At 33.4% G+C, this 19,066-nt stretch overlaps 2 protein-coding genes across 2 annotated transcripts; both read right to left on the reverse strand.

Annotated features, from left to right (window-relative positions):
- Positions 1-1,178: 1,178 nt before the first annotated feature.
- Positions 1,179-1,793, reverse strand: LOC139522684 (E3 ubiquitin-protein ligase TRIM71-like). The gene has a single exon (XM_071316151.1). It carries the CDS (start codon positions 1,791-1,793, stop codon positions 1,179-1,181), a length of 615 nt encoding a protein of 204 aa, XP_071172252.1.
- Positions 1,794-7,426: 5,633 nt separating this feature from the next.
- On the reverse strand, positions 7,427-9,124 carry LOC139522283 (uncharacterized). Its single transcript, XM_071315833.1, has one exon. It carries the CDS (start codon positions 9,113-9,115, stop codon positions 7,643-7,645), a length of 1,473 nt encoding a protein of 490 aa, XP_071171934.1. The 5' UTR covers positions 9,116-9,124; the 3' UTR covers positions 7,427-7,642.
- Between the last annotated feature and the right edge of the window lie 9,942 nt (positions 9,125-19,066).

The following is a 19,066-nucleotide window of genomic DNA, read 5'->3' on the forward strand; positions in this document are numbered from 1 at the left end:
CATTTCAAATGGGTTTGCCAAATACAGCTGTGAAATAATCATAAATTAAATCATGTTCTATTCGGTTATAAAGGAAATCGAGTTGATAAATAGCAAAATCAATCAAATTCCATTATATTTATAACGATGCGTGAACAAAACAGACATAATAGGTACAATTGTCAAAATAGGGATACAGCCATCAATATCGTGTTACAATCTCAATCAGAACAAAACAAACAAATACATAACAAAGAAGCACAAAAATGGAAATATAAAATTAAACAATCACATGCATTACTATTTATATATGTATTAAAAAAACAATCTAAATGACTGCATGGCGAGGTTCCGCGTGTTCGATGTTGGAATGTTACGTCACGCAGGAAGAGAAATATACAATAATTTTGTGGTTCAAATTATTTTGATATCATAATAGAACAATAACATATATGGTGGGATGTTAAAAGTGCAAAACTACGTCATATATACCGAATAAACACATCAACAGACCCTAGTCACAAGACTGTTGGTTTTCCCGTTTGAATAATTTCACACTAGTAAATTGTTGGAGCCCTTCATTGCTTGATGTTTGGTGTGAGCTAAGGATCCGTGTTGAAAACCGTTCTTTGACCTATAATGGTTTACTTTTATAAATTTTGACTTGTTGTCTCATTGGCATTCATACCACATCTTCTTATATCTATTTGATTATCTCCGTCATACTCGAAGCATTGTTTAATATCTCCATTATGATCCATTACTAAAACTCTGCTTACAATGTCATTGTTGTAGTAATGGATGTCTGATTTACCTAACCCCAGACATATTTCATTTCGATTGTTTACATGAACACCTAATGTATAAAAGGGAGAAACCTTCCCAAACGTCTTAGATTGATTATTTGTGCTATAAAGCTGTAAATCTGTTTGTTCATCATAATCATGTCATACACCAAGAGAGTTATATTTTATCCACTGCACTGTATTCTCTTCTTTGCGGATGTAACTTTTTGTAAAACATCACAAACAAATTTCCGTAAACGCAAAATTGTCCTCACATTTTATGAATTTTATAGTATGCTTGAATTCTGTCAACAATTTGAAAAATTTGGAACGTCATTAAGAGATCCAAAGATCGAGATGGTTCATGTGTAGATTTGAAATTAAGAACGTCATTAACAGATCCAAAGAGATGGCTCATGTGTAGATTTGAAAATTCAGAACGTCATTAAAAGATCCAAAGAGATGGCTCATGTGTAGATTTGAAAATTTTCCTGGTGTGAATCTTCTATATCTAATTTCTTCAATATCAACAGTTTTATCTGGCATTGTTTTATCTAGAAAACGACTGGTAGCAAAAATATCCAAAGCAGAAGAAGAATTCAGTGTTAGATTCAGTTGACTTTTCCTCTTCTCTAGTCCATCTTTTCTTTGTCTGACAGAATCTAGTTCTTTTTTAATTTTTTCCTCCCTTAATTTCCTGAACTTTTTCAATTTGGATAAAAGGTCGTCAGCATATTGTATAATTTTATCTCTGAATTGTATTATCTTATCTTTATTTTCTGTAAATTGTTTATTCTCTTCAGACAATATGTGTTGCAGGTTCTCTCCTCGTTCCTCAAAAAACGGAATGTCTAATTCAATTTTGCTCTTAATATCTTTAAGAACTTTTAGGTTTTTCTGGTAAACTATGTCCAGCTTACTGTATTGATGATTTTGGTGATCTCCAATCAAGCAGTCAGAACACACTGGCCTGTTACAGGTTTTACAGTGTAATAAACAATTTTCGTCACTGTGTTGTGCACAAGCCATTCTGCTTAAGTCGACTTTGCGAGTGGTTTGTATAGCTTCTTCTCTTCCACAGTCATTCAAATTGACAACTTTATGGTCGGTGGAGGATTTACATTTTGAATGAATCCGTTTATTACATAGTTGACATAAGAACAAGTCACAGTTGATACACTTCCATCTGATGGCAGATATATACAATTCCTCACAGAATTGGCAAAAAGATATTTTCTGGGATTTGAATGTGGATGCAGAAAAGGCCATTATGTGATCAAACAAGAATGGCTAATTGCATGTTAATTTAATAAACGTAATTTACAATAATTCTAATAGTCAGATTGTGAAAACAAATTATTTCAGTTTATCTCTGATTTAGTCAAATAAGGACTTAGATAACGCAAGGCCATGATAGATATATTCCTTTTTCATTTGTTTCTAATAAGAACAGTGTGTAGATTGTTTATTTGTCCCATTAGATGATGAAATGTCGACGTTTCTTATTTTAAAAACATCATCATTTTGTATCATGGCCAACGAGGGAAATAATTCAAAGAACACAAATATTTTGGTATATGATTTTTATCTTGCCAGCATTTAAGTCACGAAAGCGAGTTTTTGTCTCCTATTTCCTGTATCAGTGTATTAATCGTCATTTGGATTGTGATAAGGTGAATTTTAAAGGAACCACTTATTGTAATAAATGCAATAAGTCAATAATGTTTCGGTTTGCAATTCTATTATTGGCGATATTCTCATTCCCATGGATAATATTTGGCCCGCCTTCTAAAAATGCTCCATCGACTTTGAAAATAAAAGTATTTTAGAATTCAAAGTATTGCGATTGTCAACAGTTAACTTTAATTGTATAACTAGTTTTCATGATAGGGCATATATATTGCACATCCCCTAAAAATGTATAACTAATGTTTTGAGTTGTTTAGCCTAAAATGATTGTATCCTTTGTATTGAACCTGAATGGTATGATAAAGTGCACAAACAAATATATTTGCATTGGTTATGGATTTCGCCATATGCATATGTCTATTAATATAAATTTGATATTATGATTTATCCTAAAATAAGGTCACAATGAACCCCCTTCTAAGATATGATAAGTATTTATTACAATGGAAAATAACTAATAACAGTTTGTGTAATTTTTGTAACATAGAAGAAGACCATGCTCATTATTTTTTCAATTGCTCTTATTTAACAAGATTTTGGCAACAAATAAACGATCTCTTAAAAAAGAGTAATTTAGATTTTTCAATAAAATTACAACACATGATATTTGGATACAAAATTACAGACAGCAAGTATTACCCAATAAATGTTTTGGTTACAATTATTAGTTTTTCAATATATAAGTCGTACTATGTATCTGAGCAGAAAACAAAAAAACATAGACGTATTCAGAATTTTTTATTAATGAATACACCAAGAGAGTAGATACCAATATTAATGGACAGAAGACAGTAAGTCTAATGTTACTTTCAATTAAAAGAAACATAATCAATGAATAATTTTTATATTGTTAATATAGAGGTTTGTAAACAAAATGTATGTCAATTAATTTAATCAGCTGATTATTCCCTGGGTAGTCAGTGGATTGTAACAGGGTACGCCAAGAGAAGCTTGGAATCTTGATGGTTTATGTAACAAGCAATATTTGATGAATAAAATTATTATGTAGTTAAAAAAAAAGATATGATGAGTATATTTAAAGAGATCCTTGATGTTTATTCGCCATCATATCATGGTATCAACTAAAACCTCTAGTTGTGATATAACTTTTAATCTTTCTTGTGATAAAGATATTCACAGCCAAAATGGAAATCCCGCATGTACCCATAATTTATTTAGAAGAGAAGATTTAAAAAGCGATCATAAATTCGTCGTTCCATCGGTCACAAGGACTAGCGATACCTGAACCTCACAATAAGAGTTATGCAGCAGGACATCTGAAATTGACACTAGATACGTTTTATTATCACCAATTCGAATCAGTTTGGCGACTCCATTATATTGCAACAGTTTCCACGGTCTTAGGTCTTTAAAATATAGTATAGTTGTCTGGTCTGTAACGTATTGTGTACTGTAAACTATTGTCACATTTTCCCCATGTGAAATTGAAATATCGTCTAAAAGTAATATCCAAAATGCTTTTCAAAATATAAATTGAAGTGTATGCTATAAATTTATTACTTTGGGATACAATACGGCATATTTTGTTAAATAAAGGCAACAGTAGTATACCGCTGTTCAAAACTCGTAAATCGATGGACAAAAAACAAAATCGGGGTAACAAACTAAAACTGAGGGAAACGCAATAAATGTAAGAGGAGAACAACGACACAACATTAAAATGTAACACACACAGAAACGGAATAAGCATTAGACAAAATCCGATGAGAATAACAAACATAACATCTAGTTATGGTTAAAGTGACCAAATAAGGAAACAAATGCTGCACAGAGGAACAAGTGATCAGTATGCTGGCGTTTCAATTCGACAACATATATGTTGATTTTAGAGTTAGACGTTTTCAACAACTTGTCGACATTCCATATGAGAACGAATTTGCGCCTCTTCTAGCCAACATCTTTTTATTTTCATATAAGGCTGAGTTCCTCCAGACACACAAAATGATAAAAAAAAAAGCCAGATTATTTATTTTCACAATTAGATATATGTATGATAAAAGAAGATGTGGTATGATTGTCAATGAGAAAAATCTCCACAGGAAACAAAATGACACAGAAATTAACAGCTATAGGTTGCCACACGACCTTGAATAAAATGAGCAAAGCCAACACCGCATTGTGAACTATAAAAGGTTCAAAAATTACAAACGAACGGCCTAACTTATGTACAGAGAAATGAACGAAAAACACAGCAAGAATTGACAGCCACTGAATTACAGGCACCTAGCGGGATCAAACATGTTAACGGAATCCCACAACCCTCCCCTAACGTTGGACAGTGGTGTAACAGCACAACACAAGAACGAACTATAAAAATCAATTGTAAAATAGTTAACTCATCAGGTAGACACAAATAGAAATACATATAACAAAACTATAGAGTGGTCGTAGCCGGTTACTTTTTCATACCGACAACAAAAAGACACTAAGTACAGATCTGAGAGTACTCGGAGTTACTGACAGCTATTTCAAATCCAATTACAACTAATAATAAAATAATCATGGATCTAAGATTAAATTATCAATCAGTACACATCCAACATCCAATGGATTTAGTGTAAAGATGACATAAACAGTCAGAGAAAAACATGACCTTGAGCAATGTCGAGAAAAAGGAATCGACAGATTTTAGATCATATATATATATATATTCCTAGAAATTTAGTCATTATGTATAATAACTGAATCTTGCAGGCATTTTAGAAAATGCCTGTAACATATATATATATATATATCAAAGATCTTATGAGAATGTTGAATCGATAGGCTTAGAATAAGAAAAAGGACTGATAAGTTTACCAGGATTATTTCTCAATTTCCGGGCACGGTTAACAACATCTCCGTAAAAATGTGGATGTGCTATCCCGTTTGAAAAAAAGTTTGCTGCAGGGAAAATAAACCAAATCTTTATATCCAAGACAGAATTTATCAAACGTTTCAAGTTATTTGTGGTAAATAAATCCTCATCGTCAACTACAGATCATGAGTTTATATTTTTTGATGTTTGATCTTAGTTACTTTTTGGGTCTACACCTTTTCTGCCTATATCATCTAAACTTGAGGTATAGGGGAAGGATTGAGAACTCACAAACAAGTTTAACCCCGCTGCATTTTTGCGCCTGTCCCAAGTCAGGAGCCGCTGACCTTTGTTAGTCTTGCATGTTTTTAATGTCAGTTCATTTATATGTTTTGGAGTTAAGTGTGACGTTAATTCACTGAACAAGTACACAATTTTATTTAGGGACTAGCTGAGAATCACCTCCAGGTGTAGGAATTCCCGCTGCGTTCAGACCTATTTGTGGTCTTCGGCTGTTGGCTGCTCTTTGGTCGATTTGTTGTCTATTTGAAATATTCCCGATTTCCATTCTCAAGTTTATTGAACATATTCTTTTACATGGCAATTACATTGTGTACCTACCTTTTTATTTTTGATACAATTGACTTTTGTGATTCCTTCAACAAAACATGGAAAAGCCTGCTGATAGATTTGGAGGCAACAGAATCCACGTTTCCTTGGAAGACTTGCATATTTTTCTAACATAAGAGAGTATAGGTAATGTTTCTGGTCAATTATTATTTATTTATAACTAATGAGGTCAGTCTCATAATTCTTTGATAATTGGCATCCTTGATTTTTATTGTTATGATCTTTATACATAAAACATTATTTTTATTTACCTGTGTAGAATTTGAAAACCGGTTTTTGTCAAAAAGGAGGATTTTGTTTAAATTGTTGAATACTTCACAGTGATATCTTACCATAGATTTGTTTAAACTTGTTTATTTACTTTTGACCTTAAATATTTATCCCTAATAACTTTATTAACTATATGTATATGCATTCAGGTATCGAATCTCAAATTTATTCGTTCATAGTGTGTTAAACTACGTTTTTTGATTGAGTTGAGCCTTCCAATTGATATTTTATCGTGTGTTTTTCTATGTTGTGATGTTATACTATTGTCTCAGTAAAAAGGAGAAGGTTTAGTACCATTGAAACGTTTACCCCCGCTGCAAAAAATTGAAAACAACACGTTCAATAATTTCTTGCGTTCGAAGCTCTTTTCTGAATTTACCTTCATCAGGAACGCTCAAAGCCAAACATTTGAAATCCGAAGATGTATAAGTCCAAAACTGTTGAAGAGCTATATGTCAAAAATACCTGAAATAAATATCCAAATTCATCGAAAGCCATCTTTGCCTGGGGGATTTGAAACCTTAGTTTCTTAATAATAAATTTATAAACGGGCAATTTTAGTAAAGTTTGTTCAATCATGTCAGTACCAAAGTACTGACTATTGAGCTGATGATACCCGCGGGGACTGATAATCCACCATCAGAGGTATCGACCCAGTGATGTAAAAAATTGAAAACAACACGTTTAATAATTTCTTGCGTCCGAAGCGCTTTTCTGGATTTACCTTCATCAGGAACGCTCAAAGTCAAACATTTGAAATCCGAAGATGTATAAATACCAAAACCGTTGAAGAGCTAAATGTCAAAAATACATAAAATAAATAGCCAAATCATCTAAAGCCAACTTTGCCTGAGGCTTTTGAAACCTTAGTTTTAACCTGTCCTAAGTCAGGAATCTGATGAACAGTAGTTGTCGTTTGTTTATGTAATTTATACATGTTTTCCGTTTCTCGTTTTTTTATATACATTAGACCGTTGGTTTTCCCGTTTGAATGGTTGTGCACTTGTAATTTTGGGGCCATTTATAGCTTGTGAGCCAAGGCTCCGTGTTGAAGGCCGAACCTTGACCTATAATTGTTTACTTTTATAAATTGTTATTTGGTTGGAGAGTTGTCTCATTGGCACTCATACCACATCTTCCTATACTATACCTATCATGAGAAAACTATGTTTGCAAATATAAAACAATGAGCAACATTAATTCTAACTATAATAATAAGTTGATTGCCACAACTAATATGTAAGAGAACATTTTGTATCACTGGATATCCCACTGATTGTTAGTGAAAGTGTATGACCAACATTATGTTAGCCTTAACGCATGAACCTTTGATTTAGAGTCCGAAGTTCCAACCCAAAGTTTGTCATCATCATCAATACTAAGACTGCAAGGAAAGTGTATACATAGCTCCGAGATTTTCTTACATATTATAACCTCTCCAGTAAGGCTTAATACGTGCAGGGCATGATTGTTAGTCAGTAACTATTACCATTTCTGTAGATGTTACCGCTATATCTTTTGGGTCAAACTTATCAAAACTTCCATTATAACTCCATTGGAGTTGTCCTACTTTATCTATTACCACAACCCTTCCTGGTCCGCCGTGTAAAAGATCTACAACAAAGATATATTTGTCGTTAGAGCAGATTCTACGTGGCCATGTAAACAGTCTTTGGTTATCTCCGTCATACTCGAAACATTGTTTAATATCCCCATTATGATCCATTAATACAACTCTTCTTACAATGTCATTACTAATTGTAATGTAGTCTGAGTCACTAAACCCGAGAAATATTTCATTTTGCTTGTTTACATGAACACCTAATGTATATAAAGGAAAAACAGTCCCAAATTTCTTCACTTGGTTATCTGTGGTATAAAGCTTTAATTCTGTTTTTCCTGATGATACGAGTAAATCTCCATTGTTCATCATAGCCATGTCAAACACCAAGAGGGTTTCTTTTAATTCACTGCACTGAATGATTCGGTCCTTCTCTACTGTTACTCTTCGTAAAACATCACCCCAAGAAGTCCCCATAAACGCTAAATTGTCAGCACATTTTATAAATTTTATAGTATGGTCGAACTCGGTGTTGTAAGTTTGAACAGTTTTAATATCAGAATATTCATTTACAGAGCCAAAGATATCACTCATGGGTTGTTTTGAAAGTTTTCCTTGTGTGAATTTTCTGTGTGAAAGTACTGCTTGACTAACGGTTTTATCTGGCATTGTTTTATCAAGAAAAAGACTTGTATCAAAAACATCAGAGGCAGATGGGGAACTTAGTGTTAGATTCAGCTGACTTTTCCTTTTCTCCAATCCATCTTTTCTTTGTGTAACACAATATAGTTCTTTGTTAATTGTTTCCTCTCTTGGTTTCCTTAATTGATTCAATTTTGACAAAAGAACATCAGCATGTTTTACAATGTTATCTCTGATTTCTATAATTTTTTCTTTATCTTCTGTAAATTGTTTATTGTCTTCAGACAATATATGTAACAGGTACTCCCTTTGTTCATTAAAAAAGAGAATGTCAGATTCAATTTTGCCTTTTATATCCCTTATGTCTTCGATGTTTTCCTTGTAAACTTTGTCCAGTTTACTGTACGTATGGTTGTGGTGATCTCCAATCAAGCAGTCACAACATACGGGCATATTGCAGTTTTTACAATGTAATACACACTTCTCATTACTATGTTGTGCACATGTCATTTTTTTCAAGTCGACTTTGCGAGTTTTGTCTAAAACAAATTCAGTTACACAATCCCTCAGAATAATTTCATGTTCAGTTGATGATTTGCTTTTTGAGTGAATTCTTGTAGTACAAAATTGACATAACAACAAATCACAGTTGATACACTTCCATTTAATTTCAGAACATTCCTCACAAAATTGACATATTGAAATTGTCTGTGCTTTTAGTGTAGAATTAAAACATGCCATTATGTGATGTACATGGCTTTGTTACGTTGATATAATATATTAATAGTCAATTGTGAATTCAAACATGTTATACTATATCTTTTATTTCGACCAAATTGATATGAAAGATAACGTAAGGCCATAATAGTTTTTATCTTTTGCTTTCAAAATAACGTTCCGAATTTGAACTGTTTGTTTATTTGACTTTTATGTCTCTAAAACTGTAGGAGTGATAAAGTTAATTTGCCTTTACTTATTACTTGTATTCTGCTCCTCCAAATTTTATAACTTTATATTTCAAAGAGGGACGAAAGATACCAGAGAGACAGTCAAACTCATAAATTGAAAATAAACTAACAACGCCATGGCTAAAAATGAAAAGGACAAACATACAAACTATAGCACACATGACACAACATACGAATGGTGTCCTTATACCGATGATAAAATTTAGTCAATGTTTTGACTTGTTTGTGATATCGAAAACCCTGGTGTAACAATTTTTCAGTAATACATAAATTTCTCTAGTTAAAATCTAAAACATTGTTACATACACGAGCGAATCGTATAAGTTGAGATATATAAAAACAAGGGAACGTCACCATCTAAAAATGGATAATTAACGATAGGAAATGAAAAATCATCTCTTTTATAATAAATTTTAGTATTAAGCTTTCCGTTAGTGATATAGATATCAGGATCGAGGAAAGGGCAGTGGTCATTGTTAGTATTAGCTTTATTTAAAGTAAGTTCAACTTGATAAATTTCTTTAGTATACATACTGAAGTCGTCATTATTGAGAGCCAAAATATCATCCAAATATCTAAAAGTATTATTAAATGTGTTTATCAGATGTTGTTTCGATGGGTCTTTGCTGATTTTTGTCATAAATTGTAACTCATAGCAATACAAAAACAGGTCCGCAATAAGTGGTGCACAGTTAGTCCCCATTAGAATTCCGATAACCTGACGATATACGGAATCTCCAAAGCGAACAAAAATGTTATCTAGTAAAAATTTAAGGGCATATATAGTATCAAATAATTATCAAAGGTACTAGGATGATAATTTAGTACGCCAGCCGTGCGTTTCGTTTACATCAGACTCATCAGTGACGTTCATATCAAAATATTTATAAAGCCAAACAAGAACAAAGTTGAAAAGCATTGAGGATCCAAAATTCCAAAAAGTGGTGCCAAATACGGCTAAGGTAATCTATGCCTGAGATAAGAAAATGCATGTCCAATTGACATAGTTTTTTTGTTGTTTATTTTTACTAAAAAATGACCTAAAAGAATTTGAACATATATATATATATTCACATTCTGATTTTTTAAATGCCCATTTAACTAGGTGTGTGATTTTTTTCTTAATGAGAATGTGAGGCAATGTGGGAATACAGGGTAGACAAATCAAAACTTTGAACAGATTCAAAATCACCAATATAAGCATGCAATTTATCAAGTACTTTCAACGAGTTTTTGACACTTCAGAAGTAATTAATTTCACTATTTTCGAAGGCCTTATTTGAACAATTTATTATCAGATGTCGTTTTCTGAAAATGGAGTCAGTTGGAATGTTGGTGAATTGGTAATTTCTTTTTTCAGAACCTCAATGTTTTATCCATTTCAAACAGTAAGTACGGAGTGAGTCGTTGTTGATATTACGACACTCATTCCAATTAATAATAGACGGGGGATGATATTTAGGTCCTTTACTGTGGAATGATTTTAACTCTCGGTCTTGAACGATGTTTAGATCTCCTGTTATAACATGGGAAATGGGTCCATAAATATCTTCGGAATTACTACAATTACATGAAGTAGGTGTATTTTCACTGATATTAACATCTTTACACAATTGGTTATAATTAAACACAAATTTCCGGGTAGATTTCTTGTAAATATAACAAATAAGAGGGAGCTTAGTATTGTCAAAATATCCAGGAATTTGTTCTTTAACAGAATGGTCGTTAAATATACCGGCAATATTTACAAAATCAAAACCTTTATTGACATACTTTATTTTAATAAAATGTTTTTTTATGATCCTCAGGGCGATCAATTTTGGGAAATAGTTTAGAGTAACAATATGCCATAATAATTTGAACTATTTCATACTTAGGACTGCTATATGAAATTGTGTTGCAATCCTCCAAAATTGTATTTAACCTATTAACCAGTAATGAACAGAGCTTTGTTAACAGATAATGTCTGCCGTTGTATTTTTAAATAGAAATTGAGTCCGAAATATTGGTATGATTGGTCCGATATTTTCTTTGATTGCGATTTTTTCTACGACCGTGAGAACGGTTTTTACGAACAGGTTTAGAAACTATATCCAAAACGTTAACGGAATCGGTTCTTGATATATTACCAATTCCCATGATATTATCATTAAGACATTTAATTCAATTATTTTCTGTGATCGTACAAACTTTGAATGAGATTCACCAGGCTGCTTATTTACTACTTCTAAAGGTTGAACTGCTAAATATTTAATAGGATGATTGTGCTTCTTAAGGTGTTGATAAATACTTTTGAATTTATTGGGTCTTTTAAAACGATACAGATGTTCTTGGGTGCGTTTAGATAAATATCGTCCAGTTTCACATACGTACTGAATACCACATCCCGGTTTGTTTCATGTTAGTAAATAAATAAAACTGTTTGTTTTTCAAGTTATATCAGTTTTTAAAAATTTAAAGAAAATGTGCGACCATTAAACGTGGACCTTACCGTTTTGTTGGTGGAAAGACGGGGACATGTAAATTATTTTTTTACATGACACTTATCGATAGAAGGGTAACCACGATTTTTATTGTAAGAAATGTTAGCGATGGTAGTATTTTTAGATAACCGATTTTGAAGATCGAGACGTGTAGATACCCTTTGAACGAGTTTAGTATTTAATATTTTTCCATTTCTAAGCCTCATATTTGTTTTTTGTTTGTGAATTATATTATAAAGGAGCAAAGACTGGCGCCCAGAATATGAACCAGCATACAATAAATTAAGTTAATATGTAAAAATGATAAATCTGTTGACGGAATGATATCTGGGTTCATGTTATTTCCAATTGCAGTTATAATGTATGTGTATGTTGATCATATACATTACATGTATGTTGACCATCACTTCAAAATGAATTGTGTCAGGTCAGGAACATTGTCATCCTCGCTAGCCTAGGGGGACGATCCAATCCCCTCCTCTGAATCGTAAACCTTTGGTAACGATTATGGATCATTGTCAGACTTTCGTTACATTGTTTTTATACTTTAATGGATTACTATTACATATCATGACTTGGATGGAGAGTTGTCTCATTGGCATTCATACAACATCTATCGTAGATTGGTTGTATCTGACACAAATTAAGGCTTACAAAATAAGTCCGTCTGTTTGCAATTAGGAGATAACTGTATTGTATTTTAAGCTCCGATGGAATCAATTGGGGATTTGATGGTCGCAAATTAAGTTTACTGGCGACGCGTTAGCGGAGACAGTAAACGGGTATTTGCGACCATCAAATCCCCAATTGATGCCGTCGGAGCTTAAAATACAATATTGTTATCTCCATTCTAATAAAACTGACTGAAAACAACGTTAAAACATGTATTTAAAGTTTGCCATATTCCGTCTGCGCTTGCGCGTACCTCCCATAGCATCAATTGTCAATTCATGCCATGTAAATATGTGACGTTATCCAATCAAAATGAACGTTACAAATGTGTTGCATTAGAAAGATACTTGTATTGGCAATCTGAACAGCTAACGTCACAACAAGGGTGACGTCGTCTACATGGAAAGCGGTAGTGGGAACACCTCATGTGCAATTCTTAACAACATCTTATTATATCTATTTAACCATCTTCCCTAGCCAACGGTTACGATCCACTCCTGTTGTCATCTTCGCTAGCCAATGATTACGACCCACTGAAGAAAGCGGGAGTGGATCGTAACCCTTGGCTAGAAAAGATGCTATTTAACGTGCTGATGAGAGATCTTTTATTCTAAACAACTATGTGACATATTTTAAAGACAGCTGTCTATCACTGAAAACTCCATGATTTTATTTGTTTCAAAGTACATGGGTAGAATAAGCCAGTTTGATACCCTTTTTATATAATATTGACATATCTCCAGATACATTATCTAGATTCTATAAATTTAAAAAATCTTTTACAATGAACAAAAAATTCACACACAAAGTTGTGTTATAAAAAAATTAATGATAATGTATAATAATACACTATATCAGATCAATAAACACGAGGATTACAATTCATGGACTTCGGATACTTGATCTAGTTAAAATTTAATCTCAAATTTAGTGAGCTATGATAAATCTGAGAGAAGATAATAACACAATGTTGACTGCTGTACCCCTATTTTTAACATTTTTACCGATTATGTCAGTTTGTTTTGTTTACACATCATTATCAATATACTAATAAAGGAATGTTATTTCATAAAACTGAGAGGTTTAGCTGGATATAAAACCAGGGTTTAATCCACCATTTTCTTTATAAGAAAATTATAAGAAAATGGCTGTACCAAGTCAGGAGTATGATAGATGTTGTTTATTCGTTTGCTGTGTTTGAGCTTTGGATTCATCCATTTGAATAGGGACTTTCCTTTTTAAATTTTCCTTGGAATTCAATATTTTTGTAATGTTACTTTTTATCAGATTGCGACTAACACTAAGTATCTTAAAGTAATGTATGTATGTAGGCTGTGATAAATGTATAAATACCTCGGTGATGGTCACCATTTGAAATGGGCATCCGTTTCAGAAAATTATGCACTATGTATGAATAACATAAAATCTTGGGGAAAACGTGAATGAAGACTGAGTACTCAAAAGATTCCGTATGCAGTACAATTTGTCTGCGCCAGCAATGAGACCGCAGACATACAATAGATGTTGCTACTCTTGTATACTGGTTTTTCGTGCTATGGGCGCTGTCTCCAGCTTAACTATATACCAACATCATGTATACATGTAGATACCCAAGCGTCTTAATTTTGAAAAAGATTGAAAAAATCGACGAGTACCAACAGTATTTTTTATATAAATCCTTAATAGTTGAACATTTTGTGACTATTGAGCCAGTATACTAGTATTCCACAGAAAATTCCCGATTTAAGTAACAACATTCAAGATATACCTCCATATAAGTTATATATTTTTCAGTTGCTATGATATTCAAAGGGTTGTATTTCCAATCATGATTTGCTCTCTAGGGAGTTGCTGCTTGCATACGTGACTCAAAAGGAGAGACACAGTGGAACGTTTGTATTCGGTAATCAAACAAGCCACATCACATTGGTAAATAAAGGCAACAGTAGTATACCGCTGTTCAAAACTCGTTAATCTATGGACAAAAAACAAAATTGGGGTAACAAACTAAAACTGAGGGAAACGCATTAAATATAAGAGGAGAACAACGACACAACATTAAAATGTAACATACACAGAAACGGACTAAGCATTAGACAAAATCCTATGAGAATAACAAATATAACATCAAAACCAAATACATGAATTTGGGATAGAAAAGTACCGTGACACGTCTTATAGTAATGTGAATTTACACTCAAATATAAGAGAAAACAAACGACACAACGGAAACACAACGTTAAAATGTTACACACACAGAAACGAACTATAATATAACAATAGCCATTTTCCTTTCTTGGTACAGGACATTTTTAAAGATAAAAATGGTGGGTTGAACCTGGTTTTGTGGCATGCCAAACCTCGCACTTTAATGGTAATATTAAATATAACATTGAAATGACAACATAATATTACAGGACTACAATAAAAATAAATAGGAGAACGTATTAGACAAAGAAACACATGATTAATAGATAACAAAAGGCATCAGGTTTAAAATTCAATACGCCAAAAACGCGCCTCGTCCACACAAGACGCACCAGTGACGTCCAGATATAAAAGATAGAAAGTGAAGAAAGTACAAAGTTGTACAGCACTGAAGATCAAAGATTATGTCAAATACGGCTATGTTTTTATGCTTGGTAAAAGAGGCAAGCCAACAAAAAAAAAGTAAGCAATAACTATAAAACAGCTCGAAAATATTTTGGTCATACATAGAGAGCAAAGAGCAAAGGTCAAGAATGGACAGGAGAAGTACAATTAAATAACAGATTGTGATTCCTACAAAGCGATAATAAGAGCAAAGCTGAAGTACTCAATTCCAGTCAGTATTTACAAAGGGAAACCTAAATAACTTTCCCAACAAAGGAAATATTCGATGTTCCACCATGGCTGATATCAAAATCAGCACCAAGGGAGTTCACAAACTATTAAAAATCCTAAAACCACACAAAGCTACTGGTCCAGACTGAAAGACGAGATGATATTTAGCTTCCAACTACACATGTGTCACTAACCTCAATCACATGCAAGGTATTTGAACACTTAGTCCACAGCAGTATGATGGATGTTTTGACAAATATATCATCTTAACTAACGCACAGCATGGATTCCGCAAAAAAAGTTCGATCACGCGAATCACAATTAATCATAACCGTCAATAGCATTGCAAAAACACTGGAAAAGGATCCCAAGTCGACATCATCCTTCTTGCAAAGGCATTCGAAAAAGTACCACACCACCGCCTTTAGATTTAAGCATGGTATCTATGATGAGTTTATTTACAAACACTGGGTCGATGTCACTTCTGGTGGAGTTTTAATTCCCAGAGGGTATCACCAGCCCAGTAGTCAACACGTCTGTGCTGAGTTGAGTTATCATTGATAGTGTCATATTTATAAATTAAATGTTTACAAAAATTTTGAATTTTTAAAATTCTACGGCTTTTCTACCTCAGGAATAGATTACCTTAGCTGTATTTGGGAAACTTTTAGGAATTTTAATCATCAATGCTCTTCAAGTTCGTACTTTATTTTGCCTTTTTAACTTTTTGGGATTCGAGCGTCACTGATGAGTCATTTGTAGACTAAACGCATGTCTGGCGTAAATACAAAATATAATCCTGATATCTATGATGAGTTTATTTACACAAACAAAAGTATTATGAACTTAACCGTAAAGCTAGAAAATGGATTCGTTCTTTCTTCCAAAATAGAATGAAGAGCGTAATATTAGATCGAGCGGTCTCCTCTCACATCCCAGTACTATCAGGCGTTTCACAGTTCTTGGACCTGTAAATTTTTCTGACGTCACTTGAAACCAAATTATTTGCAGACGATAGCCTTCTCTTAAGAAAATTAAACAACCAGCTAGGCAGACAGTGACATTTTGCAAAAACAAACTAACAGCATTAGAAGACTGAAAGAACAACGGGCAACTGACGGCTTCAACGCAAACAAAATGCATAGTAATCAGAATAACACAAGTGACCGAAAAAGTAATACATATACTTCCTACATACAGGAACGAAAGAAACGAGGGACATTCCAACTCATAAAACGAAAATAAACTGACAACGCCATGACTAAAAGAGATAAAGACCATCAGACAAATAATATTACAAAACACAGAACAAGTAAAACTAGAGACTAAGCAACACTAAACCCACCAAAAACTGGTGGTAATATCAGGTGATCCGGAATGGTAAATAGATCCTGCTCATCATGTGGCACCTGTCGTGTTGGTGTTCCTAGTACAAACCCGGTAACAAGTCTACTTCGGTAAGTCAAAACGGAACAGGATTGGTGTTAGGACATTAATAACATATCCGCTATCATCTGTGAAACGGCTATTCCATAACAGTCAACCAACTCGTGAGGGCGTTCGTAAAATTAACGGAGAGATGAGTTCAACTTCTCCATTTTGAACTCTTGATTTAATAGCTTCCTTGCATGTGAGCAGCACTCCTCTATCATGAAAACATAATAAGAAATACAAGACCGGGTATATCGTATCAATTCGGAGATATATACACCGTATGCAGGCGCTGTCGGAATGTTGCTACATAGAAATGGAACGTTCCCAGTTGAGAAACTGAAATAATCTCTTTGGTCGTAAAGTTTTGTTTTCAACCAACCCTCATTGTCAATAAATAGATGTAAGTCAACATATGAGGCAGACTGAATTGTATCTGTTGTATGATTTATCTCATGGTTAGTGGGATAGATGCGTTCAACATAGGCGTCACAAAATTTGGAATTATTTAGCGGAAAGTAGAGTTGAGAAACTAAGGTTTCAACTCCCTCAGGCAAAGTTGGCTTTTTATTTTAGGTATTTTTGACATATAGCTCTTCAACAGTTTCGATATTTATACATCTTCGGATTTCAAATGTTTGGCTTTGAGCGTTCCTGATGAAGGTAAATCCAGAAAAGCGCTTCGGACGCAAGAAATTAATGACGTGTTGTTTTCAATTTTTTAAAGGAGACTGCTAATTTCTGTTCTTTCTTCCTGTGTGAACTTAGTCTCATAAGAATAAATGAACAAGTCGACAAGAAAAGGGGCACAGTTGGTTCCCATACAAATGTCGATTGTTTGTTGAAAAACATGTCCTCCAAATGTAACAATATTTTTTTTTCAATCAAGCATCTCAATTAAGCATCTTGATAATGTGAGTCTCAAAGAATTTTTTGTGTGAATCAGAGTGATTGTAGGATGCATCCCTCTCTAAGACAAGATACTTGTATCTATGTTGGCCAAAGCAATACCAACTCTTTCAATTCGTCTTTTAGCGTGGGGAATACTGTGTTAAATGTAGAACAGTCAAATGTTTTAAACTTTTAATGCTATTGCAAGATTGTATGTACTCTAAAAGATCTTTGGAATCTTTTAGTATCCATGTCTGATTCACGCCACCTCTAGAATAAGCAGTGGCATAATAACTTTATATCCTAGCTGAGATTGCTGATTTTAAAATAAATGATGTTAATACATTTGAGAGAGGTTCCGTGGAGTACGTACTTGAAAGAACAAGCAATGTGTCGTTGTTTGTAAGGATAATTGTGTAGTTTATGTATCAATGCAGGGATGGAAGATCCAATTCTTCGTCTTTGTTTGAGATACCAAAGGAACATATATAGAACAGACCTATGATTATCCAGGAGTTTGTCAATACCTAATTCATTTATCAAGCAGTTTATGCAATGCGATTTAAATTTACAATTATAAAAACAATGCATACAAACTTCGCGTACATACTCTAAAAAATGTTGATGCCAGCAAATACTTAAGCATAGACAATTAACCATCAGCATCAACCAATCCTTGGGTAGGCACATTGACAACATTGTAAGCAAAATTAACTTAACATTGGAATTATCCGAAGGAATCTGAAAGACTGCACTTAACCAGTAAAAGCAACAGCATATACAGCCATAGTTAAGATCTTTTGTGGAATCCAAAGATTTGTTCATAGCAACTACACCCTCAGACTAAACACCTGGCAATGTAACACACATGGTTAAACAACTACAATGAGAAAGTCTAAAAGAATGTAGGAAAACAGTAGACTATCATATTTTAAGTAAAATCCAGCATGGGCTGATAGATATAGACAGACAACAATATATAATCCCCAACGCCAGCCGGACCAGGTATATATAGGCCGCTTTTATCAAAAACAAAAGATGACACCGAAGAACATCAGGAATTATTATTAAAGTTCATCTAAAATTACCTCGCCCATACACGATAAGGAAATTCAGATCTGCTCTGAAAGCAGGCTATGAAAGGAAATAAACAGCATAGTTTTACTGTAAATTGGTGAATGTTTTAAATGTAAATAGTTGAGACGACTCACGGTGTTGCCCCGACACTGTGGAAAGTTTTCGCGGGACCATACACATTCATATGTTCCTTACTTGGAAGAAGAGAAGAAGATGAAGGTATTGGGTCAAGTGTAAAGTTGAAATAGTACATTCAAAGGTGTGACGGTCGCCATCATGATTAAATGAGAAATAGATGTTAAATTCTTATAAGATTTTAGATTTTATTTTTAAAATATACGCTGGAA

Source organism: Mytilus edulis, chromosome 5, assembly GCF_963676685.1.
Source record: "Mytilus edulis chromosome 5, xbMytEdul2.2, whole genome shotgun sequence".
NCBI lineage: Eukaryota > Metazoa > Mollusca > Bivalvia > Mytilida > Mytilidae > Mytilus > Mytilus edulis.

Excerpts from the sequence above, each read along its gene's own strand:
- LOC139522684 (XM_071316151.1), bottom strand. The coding sequence starts at position 1,793 with ATGGCTTGTGCACAACACAGTGACGAAAATTGTTTATTACACTGTAAA.
- LOC139522283 (XM_071315833.1), bottom strand. The coding sequence starts at position 9,115 with ATGGCATGTTTTAATTCTACACTAAAAGCACAGACAATTTCAATATGT.